General features: G+C 37.6%; 1 protein-coding gene across 3 annotated transcripts in view; it reads right to left on the minus strand.

The window, feature by feature from the left end:
• Positions 1–18,388, minus strand: part of DNAH7 (dynein axonemal heavy chain 7) — a 266,322-nt gene that overhangs the window by 118,590 nt on the left and 129,344 nt on the right. For all 3 annotated transcript variants that reach the window (XR_006058804.2, XM_042244009.2, XM_004004780.6), the window contains 6 exons: positions 15,246–15,494; positions 10,576–10,725; positions 8,279–8,461; positions 7,741–7,917; positions 7,117–7,248; positions 5,377–5,601 (listed from right to left, as the gene is read on the minus strand). Coding sequence is in view for 2 of the 3 variants with exons in the window: in XM_042244009.2 (XP_042099943.1) it covers positions 5,377–5,601; positions 7,117–7,248; positions 7,741–7,917; positions 8,279–8,461; positions 10,576–10,725; positions 15,246–15,494 (1,116 nt within the window). In the remaining variant the exon portion in view is untranslated. The remainder of the gene's footprint in view (positions 1–5,376; positions 5,602–7,116; positions 7,249–7,740; positions 7,918–8,278; positions 8,462–10,575; positions 10,726–15,245; positions 15,495–18,388) is intronic.

Consider the following 18,388-nt stretch of genomic DNA (forward strand, 5'->3'; position numbering starts at 1 on the left):
TGAGAAACCTGTATGCAGGTCAGAAAGCAACAGTTAGAACTGGACATGGAAGAACAGACTGGTTCCAAATAGAAAAAGGAGTACACCAAGGCTGTGTATTGTCACCATGCTTATTTAACTTATATGCAGAGTACATCATGAGAAATGCTGGGCTGGAGGAAGCACAAGCTGGAATCAAGATTTTCGGGAGAAATATCAAAAACCTCAGATGTGCAGATGACACCACCCTTATGGCAGAAAGTGAAAAAGAACTAAAGAGCCTCTTGATGAAAGTGAAAGAGGAGAGTGAAAAAGTTGGCTTAAAGCTCAACATTCAGAAAACGAAGATCATGGCATCCAGTCCCATCACTTCATGGCAAACAGATAGGGAAACAGTGGCTGACTATATTTTTCTGGGCTCCAAAATCACTGCAGATGGTGATTGCAGCCATGAAATTAAAAGACGCTTACTCCTTGGAAGGAAATTTATGACCAATCTAGACAGCATATTCAAAAGCAGAGACATTACTTTGTCAACAAAGGTCCGTCTAGTCAAGGCTATGGTTTTTCCAGTGGTCATGTATGGATGTGAGAGTTGGACTATGAGTGCCGAAGAGTTGATGCTTTTGAACTGTGGTGTTGGAGAAGATTCTTGAGAGTTCCTTGGACTGCAAGGAGATCCAACCAGTCCATTCTGAAGGAGATCAACCCTGGGATTTCTTTGGAAGGAATGATGCTAAAGCTGAAACTCCAATACTTTGGCCATCTGATGTGAAGAGCTGACTCATTTGAAAAGACCCTGAGTCCAGACGGCTTCACAGCTGAATTCTACCAAAAATTTCGAGAAGAGCTAACACCTATCCTCCTCAAACTCTTCCAGAAATTGCAGAGGAAGGTAAACTTCCAAACTCATTCTATGAGGCCTCCATCACCCTAATACCAAAACCTGACAAAGATGTCACAAAAAAAGAAAACTACAGGCCAATATCATTGATGAACATAGATGCAAAAATCCTCAACAAAATTCTAGCAATCAGAATCCAACAACACATTAAAAGATCATACACCATGACCAAGTGGGCTTTATCCCAGGGATGCAAGGATTCTTCAATATCCACAAATCAATCAATGTAATTCACCACATTAACAAATTGAAAATAAAACCATATGATTATCTCAATAGATGCAGAGAAGGCCTTTGACAAAATTCAACATCCATTTATGATAAAAACTCTCCAGAAAGCAGGAATAGAAGGAACATACCTCAACATAATAAAAGCTATCTATGACAAACCCACAGCAAACATTATCCTCAATGGTGAAAAATTGAAAGCATTTCCCTAAAGTCAGGAACAAGACAAGGGTGCCCACTCTCACCACTACTATTCAACATTGTTTTGTAAGTTTGGGCCACAGCAATCAGAGCAGAAAAAGAAATAAAAGGAATCCAAATTGGAAAAGAAGAAGTAAAACTCTCACTGTTTGCAGATGACATGATCCTCTACATGGAAAACCCTAAAGACTCCACCAGAAAATTACTAGAGCTAATCAATGAATATAGTAAAGTTGCAGGATATAAAATCAACACACAGAAATCCCTTGCATTCCTATACACGAATAATGAGAAAGTAGAAAAACAAATTAAGGAAACAATTCCATTCACCATTGCAACGAAAAGAATAAAATACTTAGGAATATATCTACCTAAAGAAACTAAAGACCTATATATAGAAAACTATAAAACACTGATGAAAGAAATCAAAGAGGACACTAATAGATGGAGAAATATACCATGTTCATGGATCAGAAGAATCAATATAGTGAAAATGAGTATACTACCCAAAGCAATTTACAAATTCAATGCAATCCCTGTCAAGCTACCAGCCACATTTTTCACAGAACTAGAACAAATAATTTCAAGATTTGTATGGAAATACAAAAAACCTCGAATAGCCAAAGCAATCTTGAGAAAGAAGAATGGAACTGGAGGAATCAACTTGCCTGACTTCAGGCTCTACTACAAAGCCACAATCATCAAGACAGTATGGTACTGGCACAAAGACAGACACATAGATCAATGGAACAAAATAGAAAGCCCAGAGATAAATCCACACACATATGGACACCTTATCTTTGACAAAGGAGGCAAGAATATACAATGGAGTAAAGACAATCTCTTTAACAAGTGGTGCTGGGAAAACTGGTCAACCACTTGTAAAAGAATGAAACTAGATCACTTTCTAACACCGCACACAAAATAAACTCAAAATGGATTAAAGATCTAAATGTAAGATCAGAAACTATAAAACTCCTAGAGGAGAATATAGGCAAAACACTCTCAGACATAAATCACAGCAGGATCCTCTATGATCCACCTCCCAGAATTCTGGAAATAAAAGCAAAAATAAACAAATGGGATCTAATTAAAATTAAAAGCTTCTGCACAACAAAGGAAAGTATAAGCAAGGTGAAAAGACAGCCTTCTGAATGCGAGAAAATAATACCAAATGAAGCAACTGACAAACAACTAATCTCAAAAATATACAAGCAACTTATGCAGCTCAATTCCAAAAAATAAACGACCCAATCAAAAATGGGCCAAAGAACTAAATAGACATTTCTCCAAAGAAGACATACGGATGGCTAACAAACACATGAAAAGATGCTCAACATCACTCATTATTAGAGAAATGCAAATCAAAACCACAATGAGGTACCACTTCACACCAGTCAGAATGGCTGCGATCCAAAAATCTGCAAGCAATAAATGCTGGAGAGGGTGTGGAGAAAGGGAACCCTCCTACACTGTTGGTGGGAATGCAAACTAGTACAGCCACTATGGAGAACAGTGTGGAGATTCCTTAAAAATTGCAAATAGAACTACATTATGACCCAGCAATCCCCCTGCTGGGCATACACACCGAGGTAACCAGAATTGAAAGAGACACATGTACCCCAATGTTCATCGCAGCACTGTTTATAATAGCCAGGACATGGAAACAACCTAGATGTCCATCAGCAGATGAATGGATAAGAAAGCAGTGGTACATATACACAATGGAGTATTACTCAGCCGTTAAAAAGAATTCATTTGAGTCAGTTCTGATGAGATGGATGAAACTGGAGCTGATTATACAGAGTGAAGTAAGCCAGAAAGAAAAACACCAATACAGTATACTAACACATAATATGGAATTTAGGAAGATGGCAATGACGACCCTGTATGCAAGACAGGAAAAAAGACACAGATGTGTATAACGGACTTTTGGACTCAGAGGGAGAGGGAGAGGGTGGGATGATTTGGGAGAATGGGAATTCTAACATGTATACTATCATGTAAGAATTGAATCGTCAGTCCATGTCTGACGTAGGGTGCAACATGCTTGGGGCTGGTGCATGGGGATGACCCAGAGAGATGTTGTGGGGAGGGAGGTGGGAGGGGGGGTCAAGTTTGGGAACGCATGTAAGAATTAAAGATTTTAAAATTTAAATAAATAAATAAATAAATAAACACTGAAAAAAAAATAAAAAAAAATTAAAATAAATTTAAAAAAAAAAAAAGAAAAGACCCCAAGGCTGGGAACGATTGAGGGCAGGAGGAGAAAGGGACAACAGAGGATGAGATGGTTGGATGGCATCACTGACTGGATGGACATGGGTTTGTGTGAACTCCAGGAGTTGGTGAGGGACAGGGAGGCCTGGCGTGCTGCAGTTCAGGGGGTCGCAAAGAGTCAGACAGGACTGAGCAACTGAACTGAACTGACACATGACATTCTCCTGAAGAATTCAGGAACTCACATAAGACAGTACTGTCCTTTATTCATTTTTGTATCATTTGGATGTGTTGAGCACAGAGTAGAAAATATAAGGAGGCTAAATTTGCATTACTCTAAAAACAGTATTTCAAAGAAATCACTAGAACTTTCTAAAACTGATGAAGAAACAATGCTCCTTTGATATTCTTAATAATCTTTCTAACATGAATCTTTTGCCACCTTATAGGGAAGGAAAAATTAAGAATCAGAAAACCTGGAACAGATAGTCATTTAGAGATGTGCAATTCTGGGAAAACCACAAAATATCTCTGAGTCTCAATTCCCTCAATGGTAAAATCTGGAAAATAATCCTATCTTTCCATTTCACTGGGAAATAAAATAAAAGTGATTGTGGGAAAACTTAATAAACTGCAAAGTGCTCTGAAAATTTAGGATATCATAAAATTAGCAAAGATAAAAAGGTATCTTGCAGTTGACAGGGTGAAGAGTGTCTTCTGAGGTGAGTTCAGCAATATGATTCTCAAGAATTGTAAAAATTTTTAAATTGATAACGCTAATTCCCATTTGATGAACCTATCTTAAAGAAACAATCAGATATGTAAACAATGACTTGTATACAAGAATACTCACCAAAGCACCAAAACTAAAACAACAAAAACACTTCAATGTGCAAGATTAGGAAACTGAATTGATCACGGTCCACTGAAATGGTAGAATATAGGGAGTTTTAGAAAAATAAGCTTTATTAAAGCAGCATCAGTGAGATAGAGTTGTTCCCTTTATTAAGGGAAGGATATGAAACTGCCCAGTGAGGATATAGAGTGATCCCAATTTCACTAAAAGCTGCGTCTATTTAAATAACGCATGCATGCTAAGTCACTTCAGTCGTGTCTGACTCTGCAACCTTATGAACTGTAGCCCAGCAGGCTCTTCTGTCCATGAATTTCTCCAGGAAAGAATACTGGAGTGGCCTACCATGCCCTCCTACAGGGGATCTTCCCAACCCAGGAGGGAAGAATTCACATTGGCAGGCGGGTCCTTTACCAGCGGGCATTACCACTAATGCCACCCGGGAAGCCCATATTTAAATAACACGTATGCCTAAACTTAGCCCTCAATTACTGTACTTATGGGAGCTGTTACACAAAAACAAACAAGTGAACACACACCACCCAGGGTATATTGTCCATTCTGTTTGGGAAGTGCTGAATTCCTAACAACCCATCTGCGGTCCTGTAGGAACTCAGCCCGTGAGGCGCTAACCTGCACCATGAACCTCCCAGAGGTGTATCCTTGAGCAGTACTCACCTGCTGCTAGACTGGATGTCCTAACGTATGATTGTATGTAATGGCACAGCCGGACCAATCAGCACTTTTATTTATCCCATTTTATCAATGAGAAAAACAAGCCTTGGGGAGATTAAAAACCAGTCCAAGGCTATACGGAAAGAAGCCAGACCCAGATGTGCCTGACTTCACATCCAGCACACCATCTCCTACTCCATGCTGTCTCTTAGGTAGACAGCGGTGACAAGGTGGCCACAGAGCCAATTTGTGCCACGTGTGTCCCAGGGAAACCCTGCCTGGTTGGCAGGTGCAGATCTTGCTTCAAAACTCTTACCTCAGTGACAAACCGATAATCATAAATTGTTCCTTTCTCAGGGAATGGAACAGTTAGTCGTTTTGAAGATGTTTGTTCAGTTCCACTCAGTAATTTAAATCTATTTCGAGTTATATCTGAAATTGGGCCTTCCATTAGTTCTCGAAGAATCTTACTAAATTTCAACCGATCATCATCTTTACAAGAAGCACCGACAGACCAGATCAAAGAAAACAGAAAAATGCCCTGATTTGGAGAGATGAGAAGATAGAATGCATTAAAGAATAACTTTAATCCATCGTTGAAGCTTAAATCAGATCACCCAGATTAATATCTTTGAATGGAAATGAATAAATTGATACATGGTAGTAGGTAATCTCGGGATTTTGTAATAATTAGTTTTTTCTATTAAGTTACATGTCATAAAATCTTACTATCAGAGAAGACAATATAATGCAAAGCATAAATTCTAGGCATAGTAAAAACTTAGAATGATTAGTCTGGTAAATCAGGTGCTAATTCAAGTATACAGCTGAACTTTGATATTAAAAAGAACATTGAGATAACTTTTTATTAAAGTAAAAGCATATTTTAATAAAGAGTAATCAACTCACAATATATGTTTATTAAATTTTGATACAATGTTTTGTAAAGTAAAACAAATTCGTACACTTTCATTTACCTGTTGTAATAATTATCCAAGCATTGACTGTATCATTAGAACCAAAGTCCTGCAAGCTTTCTTATGACTCAGGCAGAGGGAACAGAACAAGACACTGCTCAAATAAGAGGGTCTGTTTGTTTGTTTTAAAATCAAATCTCCTTTTCCATGCCAAAGCTAACAGTTCTGACTATACTCATAAAAGTTGTGAACTCTAGCTTGACACCATTCATCTACACCTAGATTATTCAGACTCTTTTTGAAAACTATTTTAAATGAAATTTAAAATGCATTTCATAAAAAAAGCAGAAAAGTAACACTGACTACATTAAAAGTGCTACCATTAGCCATATGTAATTTTTTATTAAAGAAGATTCAAGGTCTGTTGATAATTTTATTCCTATATTTAAAACATTTATAGATTATATATCTTCTTGCTTTCTTAATTCTAAATATTTATATACACACATATATTTTAAATATTTATATCTCATGAAAAAGGAGAAACATTAGGGAAGAAAAAATAAATTATAATTTGGAGGTTGAAGGGGGAAGTGAATCTTGTTGTCAAATGGTCATTGACATTTTGGGGACTGATCATCTTTGCTGTGTGCTGTGCTCAGTTGCTCAGTCTTGTCTGACTGTGACCCCATGGATTGCAACCCACCAGGCTTCTCTGTCCATGGATATTCTCCAGGCAGGAATACTAGAGTGGGTTGCCATTCCCTCCTCCAAGGAATCTTCCCAACCCAGGGATTGCATCCAGGTCTTGCACTGCAGGCAGATTCTTTACCAACAGAGCTGCCATCATCTTTGAGACTGGGCCAAATGATTCAAGGTATCAGTAGCAGATCTGTGGGGGTCATTGGCTCCACCCAAACTTCATGAGTCAATACAACACCAGGCAAGGAGTTTTCCTATCAGCACCTGGTATTTGGGACCTGATTCTTTCTCACTGTTCAGCTTCCACCCATTATCCAGCCTCCAGTTCCAGGAAAAATGAGGTTAATTAATTAGGAAAATTTACTGGGGAAAGCAATAAATCTTTTTCTATTGCAAGATTCAAAGACTTACCTCATGTAAAGAGTACATGGACTTACCTCAAGTAAAGAGTAAGTTTCTCGATCATGTCTCTCTCTTACTTTGACTTCATCAGCAAAGTCACTCATAAAACAGTCTATCAGATTCATTAGGGATCGGACTAAGTTTGTATCTGAAGTAGGAGATAATTCCTGAAAAATCAGAGAAAAAAGTCTATGAAGCAGTTTAAATGAGGCACTAATTTAAACAGTATTAACTAATTTTTATTGAACTCATTTAGTTATAACAGCCAAAACATCTACAAAAAGGTGTTAGTATTATAATTCTAGTTTTATAAGAGGGAAACTATTTTTAAAGTAATAGTTCATCAGAAATGAGAGATCACCTTTTAGAATATTTTCACCTAGATGTGATTAGGTGGGACTTCAAGTTTGTTTTTTTAATGGAAAAGATTATCATCCATACATTTTCTCAAACCATAAGATGCTTTGTTTAAAAAACTTTTTTGGAGAACTATATTAATAAAAAAATTTAAAACTTTAATAAGAGTTTTTAATCAAACTAATTAAGAAATTATTTTAATATCTGGTAGTTGACAATAAAGTAGACATTAAAATGTATATATATGGCTAATTTGGATTTTCCATTTATTTTTTAAATCTTAAAACTTTCATCCCTCTTACCTTTGTATGTTTCCTAATAAATTCAACAGAAACAGGAACCATTCTGTCAAATAAGCCTATTATAAATTCCTTCTGAATAACAGTAACTGTAGCAGGTAAAAGATTTATCCAAGACAACATTAGTGGTCTCCAGCCTAGCATATGAGGCTCCATGTATATCATCCCACATCTGGAGACCTGGAAAAACAATCACTGTTTACCACCAAGGTACTGCTTATAAAAGAAGGATGACTCAGTACATCTGTTTCTTACAGTTTTCAGGAAACTTGTGGAGGAAAAAGGCATACTTTTATACAATTTCCTCATCTAAATTTTCATGTATGACTTTACCAAATGGTCCTAGACAAAGAGGGAAATATCCCTGACTCTTATCATTGTCAAGGTATGTCAACAGACATGTCTGCCCTTGGAGAATCACAGATGGCTGTTAGAATGAATTCTGTAAATACTTTTTTTCAGCTAGAGTCAAAATTACTAAGCAATAAACACACTTATAACATTTCAAATTTATTAGCAGATGTGAAAACTGAGAACTTACAGTGGCAGGAGAAGCAACTTCTAAATCCATCGGCTCAAAAATAAGATTCATCTGTGGTGACATTTGGATAATCTCGCCACTCATCAGACACAGCTTTTTGTTATCATCCAGCACAGTGTTCATATTCTCAATCCATACTGCATCTACTGGCCCATCAAAAATTAACCACTTCCTATCTGGTGTCTGGTTCATGCAGATGGTGAATAAAGGGCAAAAATGGTTATGGAAGGAAAGAGTTCATTCATGTTATTTTACAGTTTTAAAATGTATCCCCTAAAACTAATTCCACCATCAAAATGTAAAGGCACCTTTGGGATAGAGTGCATATTTGTGTGAATATACACACATATTCACTAAGGAAGCTTAATATGTGCCATGGATGAGACAAATTTTAACATCTTAAGATTTTGTCTTTTCCAATGTCTCTGAAATCATATACAACATATTTTAGAAAAGTGAAAACAAATGCAACTGCCAGGGAAAACAATTTTAATTCAGACTGTCTGACTATATAGACCTTCTATTTAGTATTCCTACAGATCAATTATTCTTGTGTGTTAGGTCAAATTTTCTGCTCCCTCCACTGAATGAATTCACCCACATACTCATCTTTCTTGGGCGGAACTGTCTTGTGGTCATATAATATCTGGCATTAATATCAATATAATGTTCACAGTCCCACAGTGAGAAAAACTGATTCTCTTTTCCAGACCCTGATGAAGAAGCCATCCTGTGGACACAGATGATGCCTTGGGTTCACCTTCAGCAAATGCACACTTGAGTTGAAGTAGTGAGGGATTTGAATCCACCTTAACAACTTCTCCATCCTGTGATCAAAAGCATTAATCCACGAGACAGTGGGTCTGTCTGGACTCAAGTCACCCATAGCCACACTCAGAAGCTAGCTCTGGAAGCATGGAAGAGTGCGTTGTCTTGGAGAGAAAACCTTCAGATCAACTTTTCCTCCTGCTGTTGGGTTCTTAAGCCTGTTAGGTCCACTCTGAGAAACACTCCGCTGACGGTAAGCAGGTGGGCCCTGCAACAACTGGGAGACCTCACTTTTAATCTGGCTTTCCTATTTCCCAGCTGTGTGACTTGGGGACAGCTACTTAACCTTCCTGAGGCTAATATTTATGGGATGTAGCTTCCTGGAAAATATAACACATACTATGTAGCTAAGTATAAAATGAGAGGTATCTCATGATTATTTCTGTATAAGTGATGCGATAGTACACATTATCTAGAGACTTCACACATTAATCTGGGCCAGAGCACATTTACTGTGACAAGAAAGGATCTGAGAAGTTTCATCAGTGGTCCCAGATCTCTGTGTGCCCCACCTGTACCTCCTGACACTGCGCAAGATCTCTGCCCTGTGAGAGCCGATCCTCACGTGATTCATGGCTCAAGGTCCTTCAGGAAAATAAAAGTATAGCTGCGATTTAATGTTTTTCTCTCATTACACTGACTCATGACTGTCTTGTCCTTAAATGAGTAGACAGCACCAAATTTAGGATTTATGGTAGTCAGAATAAAGGTTAAAATATATATATACATATGTGTGTGTGTGTATATATATATATAAGATTTAACAAAACAATTAAATATCTCTAGCCTAGGCCCCTTTTCCTGTAGGACTAGCCTTAACAAGCTGTCTCTATCTGATCATAGTCCATGCAGAGACTGCTGACACAACAACGAAGGTAACATTTATTGGTCTGTGGCCTTTCTTAGAGTGGGCAGCAGCCCCTCAGCAGGGTACGCCGGGAAGGGGCAAGCTCCCACTGCCCTCCCCAGAGGTCAGCAGCTGGCATATCCCTCGCGTTTTCCTCCCACAGGCAGCTCATGCTCTCCCGGCACACTAGAGGGAAGTCCTGGAGTTGGTCTGCCACTTGCTCTTTCAGCCTGGGGTCTATCTAACAGTCAGTGGGTGTGACAGCAACAGCCAGCTCAGCAGCAGGGCAAAGAATGCTACTGATGGATCAAAAGGCTCCTGTCATTCAGATGCTCTCCTTGCTGGGTCACATAGCCTGGAAAATGAGCGCCAGACATGCTCTCCTCAGCCTCCTTTCCTCGTGCCCTTTCTTCTGCGCATACTGAGGAGGCTATGCCTGCCCCCATGGTCTCTGGCCGTCTTTGTAGACTCCCAAGTGCTCTTCACAGAAACTCTGCCACACTATTCAGTACTGCACTTTAAATATGCACCTTGAACTATAAATACAAAAGTTTACTCGAAACTGAAAAAATCAGAGCTCTCATAGCCTTTCCAAGTAGAAATGCAAAGTGTTGGCACTTACCGATGAAGCAGCGAATGCTCTGAAACTGACAGCAAGGACCCCATCGGACCACTCATGGGACACTAAGTCAAACTGTCCATACAGCTGGCCCATGGTGACGGACTTCGGATTTAAAACAGTAATCTGAACCTTGTTTTCCTCCATTAACCCCTTAACAGAAAACAATAATTTATTTATTGAAAAGAATACTGTCTTTATTCATGGAAAACATGATTGTGTATGTAGATAATCCTAAAGATTCTAAAAGAAACTATCAGAAGTAAAGAGTTCACTTAACAAGGTTCCAGAGTACAAGGTCATTATCTAAACACTGACTATATTTTCTAAATAATGTCAATGAAAAGCTTAACAATAAAATTTAGAAGTACAATTTACAAATGGATTTAAAAACTCATAAGATACTTAGGGATAAATCAGTAAATGTTGGTTGAGATCTATAAATAGTTGTTATTATATGCTTTACGGGTTAGATATTCTTTTCTGTTTTTCCTTACAAACCTTAAAAATGTTAACACCATTCTAAACTCACTGGCATTACAAAAACAGATCTGGGGCTGAATTTGCCCCATGGGCTGAACTTGGATGATTCTTGCTACAAAACATTCTTTGAGTGAAAATTAAATAATTAAAATATATGGAAATATGTACCATTTTCATGTCGTGAAAAAGTTCATATTGTTAAGTTGACAGTTTCCACTAAAACCTTGAAAACTGTTATATGGAATTAATAAGAGATATTAATGGACCTAGGGCATAAGCTTTTTTATGTTTCTAACTGATAGTTTTTTTAGAAGAGCTTTAGGTTTACAGAAAAATTGAACAGAAAGTACTGTATATATATCCACATATATTCCCTCCACCTCCCACCCAACACACAATTTCCCCTATTATTAAAGCCTAGCATTGGTGTGGTGCATTATTATGAGTGATATGGATATCTTCTTATTGACTAAATCTCATGGCTTACTAAGGTTTACTCTTTGTATTGGACAGTTCTATGGATTTTGCCAAATACATTATATCACGTATCCACCATTACAACATATACAGAATAGTTTCACTGTGCTCTACTTATTCATGACCTTTTTTTTTTTTTTCAGTTCAGATCAGTTCAGTCGCTCAGTCGTCTCCGACTCTTTGAGACCTTATGGACTGCAGCACGCCAGGCCTCCCTGTCCATCACCAACTCCCAAAGTTCACTCAAACTCATGTCCATAGTCGGTGAAGCCATCCAACCATCTCATCCTCTGTCATCCCCTTCTCCTCCAGCCCTCAATCTTTCCTAGCATCAGGATCTTTTCAAGTGAATCAGTTCTTCACACCAGGTGGCCAAAGTATTGGAGTTTCAGCTTCAGCATCAGTCCTTCTAATGAATTCAGGACTGATTTCCTTTAGGATGGACTGGTTGGATCCCTTTGCAGCCCAAGGGACTCTCAAGAGTCTTCTCCAACACCACAGTTCAAAAGCATCGATATTTCAGCACTCAGCTTTTGTTATAAAGTCTAACTCTCACATTCATACATGACTACTGGAAAAATCATAGCTTTGACTAGACGGACCTTTGTTGGCAAAGTAATGTCTCTGCTTTTTAATAGGTTGTCTAGGTTGGACATAGCTTTTCTTTCAGGCAGCAAGCATCTTTTAATTTCATGGCTGCAGTCACCATCTGCGTGATTTGGAAGCCCAAGAAAATAAAGCCAAACACTGTTTCCACTGTTTCCCCATCTATTTGCCATGAAGTGATGGGACCAGATGCCATGATCTTAGTTTCCTGAATGTTGAGTTTTAAGCCAACTTTTCACTCTCCTCTTTCACTTTTATCAAGAGGCTCTTTAGTTCTTCTCCACTTTCTGCCATAAGGGTGGTGTCATCTGCACATCTGAGGTTATTGATATTTCTTCCAGCAACCTTGATTCTAGCTTCTGCTTCATCCAGCCTGGCATTTTGCATGATGCGCTCTGCATAGAAGTTAAATAAGCAGGGTGACAATATACAGCCTTGACTTACTACTTTCCCAATTTGGAACCAGTCTGTTGTTCCATGTCCAGTTCCAACTGTTGCTTCTTGACATGCATACAGATTTCCCAAGAGGCAGATCAGGTGGTCTGGTAATCCCATCTCTTGAAGAATTTTCCACAGTTTGTTGTGATCCACACGGTCAAAGGCTTTGGCGTAGTCGATAAAGCAGAAGTAGATGCTTTTCTAGGACTCTTTCTCTCTCAATGATGCAATGGATGTTGGCAATTTGATCTCTGGTTCCTCCGCCTTTTCTAAATCCAGCTTGAACATCTGGAATTTCACAGTTCATGTACTGTTTAAGCTTGACTTGGAGAATTTTGAGCATTACTTCACTAGTCTGTGAGATGAGTGCAATTGTGCAGTAGTTTGAACATTCCTTGGCATTGCCTTTCTTTGGGATTGGAATGAAAACTGACCTTTTCCAGTCCTGTGGCCACCGCTGAGTTTTCCAAATTGGCTGGCATATTGAGTGCAGCTCTTTCACAGCATCATCTTTCAGGATTTGAAATAGCTCAACTGGAATGCCATCACCTCCACTAGCTTTGCTCCTAGTGATGCTTCCTAAGGCCCACTCAACTTCATGTTCCAGGATGTCTGGCCGTAGGTGAGTGATCACACCACTGTGGTTATCTGGGTCATGAAGATCTTTTTTGTATAGTTTTTCTGTGTATTCTTGTCACCTATCTTAATATTTTATGCTTCCATATCTTTTCTGTCCTTTATAGTGGCCATCTTTGCATGAAATGTTCCCTTGCTATCTCTAATTTTCTTCAAGAGATCTCTAATCTTTCCCATTTTATTGTTTTCCTCTATTTCTTTGCATTGATATTTGAGGAAGGCTTTCTTATCTCTCCTTGCTATTCTTTGGAACTCTTCATTGAGATGGGTCTATCTTTCCTTTTCTTCTTTGCCTTTTGTTTCTATTCTTTTCTCAGCTATTTGTAAGGTCTCCTCAAACAACCATTTTGCCATTTTCCATTTCTTTTTCTTGGGGATGGTCTTGATCATTGTCTCCTGTACAATGTCATGAACCTACATCCATAGTTCTTCACGCACTTTATCTATCAGATCTAATCCCTTGAATCCAACTGTCACTTCCAGTGTATAATCGTAAGGGATTTGGTTTAGGTCATACCTGAATGTAATAACATACTAAGTTCAGCTCTCCCACACTGCTTTCTGCCCACCACCAGTGGAGCTTGGGGCATGAAATGCCAAACTGAGGAAAAGATATGGGAATAATAATATGAAGCAGTAAAATAAACTCAAGGTCATTGCTTTCTTCTTTGTTCCCAGAAAGGGAATAACAATATGTCATCCTTAACTCAGAAGCATGGGAAAGCTCTATTAGAATATCTTAGTCAGGACAAAGTTGCTGCCATCAAAGAAAGATTTTTGTCCCAAATGCATTAGAGCTAGTGTGAAGTTGCAGGTTGTAGGCAGTGACTATGAAGCCGCATTTACCTTACCACAATGTCACTCTTCGAATTTCCTGGTAATGAATCACTTTGAGGCTTTATATTGTCCCAGAATACATGGTCATAACCTTTACCTTTTAAAATCTTTTAGTGGCACCAAATTTGGCTTTTAGAGATTTATTTTTATAGCAAAATAATTAGTTCATATAGTAATAAAACAACAAAGGAGGAAGAATGCAAATAAAAACTCAGCAAAAGAAGACAAGACAGATGGAAGGGAGGCGAAGAAAGGAAAGCACATGTAAGGATAAAAGCATCAAGGGAAAGATGACAGAAATAAGCACACATCAGTTTGATAATAAATACAAATGAATCTAAATTCCCCAATGAGAAGATAAGGCCATCAAATGGAGAAAATAAAAGTCAAACTATTTACTCTCCATAAAAAAGTAAATCACAGCGACAGTCAGAGTCACAATTACCAAACATGGGAAAATATGTATGCAAGGAAAAAGCGAGGGTTGCAATACTGAAATTAGACACAGGGGATCCATGGCAAATAACACAAGTACATAATATTATACTGGCTGAAGGGGGAGGCTCCACAATGAAGGTGTAATGATACAAATCCCATTTGGCTACAAACATTGAAACATATGTGGCAAAAATTATTTGAAATACAAAGATAAGTAGACACAAATGCAGTATTAGTTGGAGAATTTAAAGCCTCACTCCTTTAGCATATCAAAGTAGATCAAACTGAGTCAACTAGGACAGTAATTTTGAATAATTATCATTATTTACTATGCTTATATTCATATTCTATTATACATACACAAAACACACACACTTCAATTCAATACCACTAGCAGACAGCACTAGAGGAAGTTTGCATTATGAATCTGAACATCAAGGAAATAAAATACACTCTCCTATGAAATTATAAATTACTCTAGTAAAGTATAAGCTTTTTTCACATTTTCAGATTTTTTTATACAATGAACATGTTACCTTTATAATTAAACTTTTTAAAAAAGAACCAAAGGCTTTGAGGCAAATCTGTGGCATATTCTTTATATGCTGAACTTCCTACTTGAATCATATTACTTTTCTATTTTCTCTGTATTTTCATAATTTTAAGTTGCTGCATTAAAGTATCCTTTTAAGTGACCATACATCCTATCTTACACAAAGCTGATTATTGGTAAATTGATGTATTAATACCACACTTACCTTTTCACATAGGTCATTTAATGCTCCAGCTAAGACGCGATATGCACTGGTTTTTCCTCCAAATGGTTCTCCAACAATCATAAAGCCATGGCGCACAATCATCATCTCATATATCTGAAGGATCTTCTCAGAAAAGAATCTGGTCATTTGCAAATTCATGGAGTCACAGTTGTCTTTGATAGCTCCCAGCAAATCGTTGTAATCTGGTTTTGGTAATTTCACCCCAGGAAACAAATCTGAAGTAATTCCCTGATAATAGATGATTTGGATGTTTATACTGACATTACATAGCTATAAACTCTCATATTATCTCTCTATATATGTTTGTGTGTATATGTGTACATCTATACACATATGTATATGTTTATAAACTTGATAAAATTTCTCACATCTTATTTAATACTGATGAAAATAGAGCCATTAAATAATAGCTCAGTATTTTTAACAGCTTCATGGAGGTATGACTGACATACAATGAACTGCTTATATTTAAAGGGCATAATTTGATAAGTGAAACCACCAGCTCAATGAAGATAATCAACATATCAACCATCGCCACAAGTTTCCTGATGATCTTTTGTAATCCTCCTCTTTCCTCTCCTTGACACCTACCTCCATCCCCAGACAATCAGCACACACACTAATTTGCTTTCTGTTTCTATTTTTAATTTCATTGCCTAGACTTTAATAGGGATGAAATTACACATTATGTGTACTACTTTTTTAAATCTAGCTTCTTTCACTCAGCATAAAGGTTTGAAAACTCAAACATGTCACTGCATATATCAATAGTTCATTGCATTGAAGTAGTCCACCATACTGAGGTGCCGGTTTTTAAATCCATTTTCCTGCTGATGGACATTTTCATTGTTTTTCGTTTTGGAAATAAATAAAGATGCCATGAACACGTACACACAAGTCTTTGCATGGACAAATGCTTTCAATTCTCTCAAGTGAATACTGAGAAGTGGAATACTTGGATAGTACCCTCAGATGGTAAAGAATCTGCCTGTAATGCAGATTCTGGGTTGAATCCCTGGGTCAAGAAGATCCCCCAGAGAAGGGAATGGCAACCCACTCCAGTATTTTTGCCTGGAGAACTCCATGGATGGAGGAGCCTGGTAGGCTACAGTCCATGGCATCGCAAAGAGTCAGTCACTACTGAATGACTAACGCAACACAACGGCAAGTATGTGTCTAACATTAGAAGAAACTGTTTGCTTTCCCAAATGGTTGTCTTATTTTAAATTCCCCTCAGCAGTGTATGAGAGTTTCAATATTTGGTATAATCAGTATTTTTTAAATAAGTGTGTAACAGTATCTTGCTATGGCTTCAATTTGTATTTGCTAAAAAGTGACACCTTTGTGTTACTTTTGTGCCATATGTATATCTTCTTTAGTGAAATGTTTGTTCAAATCTTTTGTTGTTCTTGTTCTTTAGTCGCCAAGTCATGTCCAACTCTTCATGACCCCAAGGACTGCAGCACACCAGGCATCCCTGTCCTTCACCATTTCCCAGAGTTTGCTCAATCTCAAACCTTTTGCCTATTTTAATGGGTTTATTTTCTTCATGGGAAGTTTTGACCATTTGTTAAGCATTCTACTTACAAGTGCTTCACCATACATCTAATAGGCAACTATTTTTTATAGCTCTAACTTGTCTTTCATTCTCTTACAGTGTATTTCAAAGAGCAAAGTTTTTAATTCTGATGAGCCTATTTTATCAATTTATTGTTTCATGCATTGTGCTTTTGGTGGTGTATTCAAGAAATTTTTGCCTAACCCAAATTCACAAGAGATTTGTCCTGTTTTCTTCTTCAGATGTTGTAGTTTTACATTTTTTCAGTTAAAAAGTTAAAAGATGAACTTTATCTGATTTCAAGGCTTATTATAAAAACAGTATCATACTAGCATACAAATAGACAAAATATAACAATGGAACAGAAGAGGGAGACCAAATATAGATTCACACACATATGAAAACTCATTCTCAAGCAAAAATAATCCAGTAAAGATTTAAAAAAATAGTCTTTGAACAAAGTATGCTAGGATACCTGTATTTATCAAAATAATGAACTTGAATCCATACCTCATATCATACATAAAAATTAGTTTAACAGTATTTTAATCAGTGTAGTGGGTAGTATGTTAATCCTTTTAGTGTTTCTCAAAAATTTATGTCAGAATGTCACCTTATCGGGAAATAAGATCTTTGCAGATGTAATTAGATCAGATGAGATCCTACTGGACCCTAACTCCAGTGACTGGTATCTATACAACATAAAGGAGAGGAAGATGCAAACTCGAAGAGTCCTGGAAACAAGGCCATTCTAGTGATGGGGACAGAAGCTGAAGCCACCAGGGAACCACCAATGACAAGCCAAGGAACATCAAAGATCGTCAGTAGCCAGCAGAAGCTAAGAAAAAGCAAGGAAGGGTTCTTTCCTAAAGAATCTTTACCTTCTTTCAGAGGTAACCAACAGCTTATTTCAGACTTTTATCCTCCAGAACTGTGAGAAAATAAATTTCTGTTGTTTTAAGCCACCAGGTTTGTGGTGCTCTGTTATGGAAGCTTTAGAAAAATAATATAATCACATAATATAGAATTGGAAAGAATTGTAATTCCACATATAGTTTATATGAAAATATAAAGTTACTTTCAAGGTCTAAGAAACATTCCTTTATGTACCACTAAGGCTATTTCATAAGCATTATAGCAACTTAGGGTTTCCCTGTTGGCTCCGTTGGTAAAGAATCTGCCTGCAATGTGGGAGACCTGGGTTCGATTCCTGGGTTGGGAAGATTCCCCTGGAGAAGGGAATGGCAACCCACTCCAGTATTCTGGCCTGGAAAATTCATGTCTGGGGAATTCATGTCTGGCCTGGAGACCTCAGTCCATGGGGTCGCAAAAAGTCAGACACAACTGAGCAACATTCATTTCACTTCACAGCAACCTATGTGAGAAATACAACTATTCTTTTCACTCTGAAGATGAAAGCGAAAATTCAGAAGAGCTTACCATGAAAGCATGCATTTGAGTTATACCTTAGAACTGACAAACTTTCAGTTTGACCACTCTTAAATTTAATTCTTTAAATGCTGTTACAGAGAAACCGACTCCAGTTCAGAGCAGTAAGTTTCCT

This window comes from Ovis aries, chromosome 2 (assembly GCF_016772045.2).
Source record: "Ovis aries strain OAR_USU_Benz2616 breed Rambouillet chromosome 2, ARS-UI_Ramb_v3.0, whole genome shotgun sequence".
NCBI classification, from domain to species: Eukaryota; Metazoa; Chordata; class Mammalia; order Artiodactyla; family Bovidae; genus Ovis; species Ovis aries.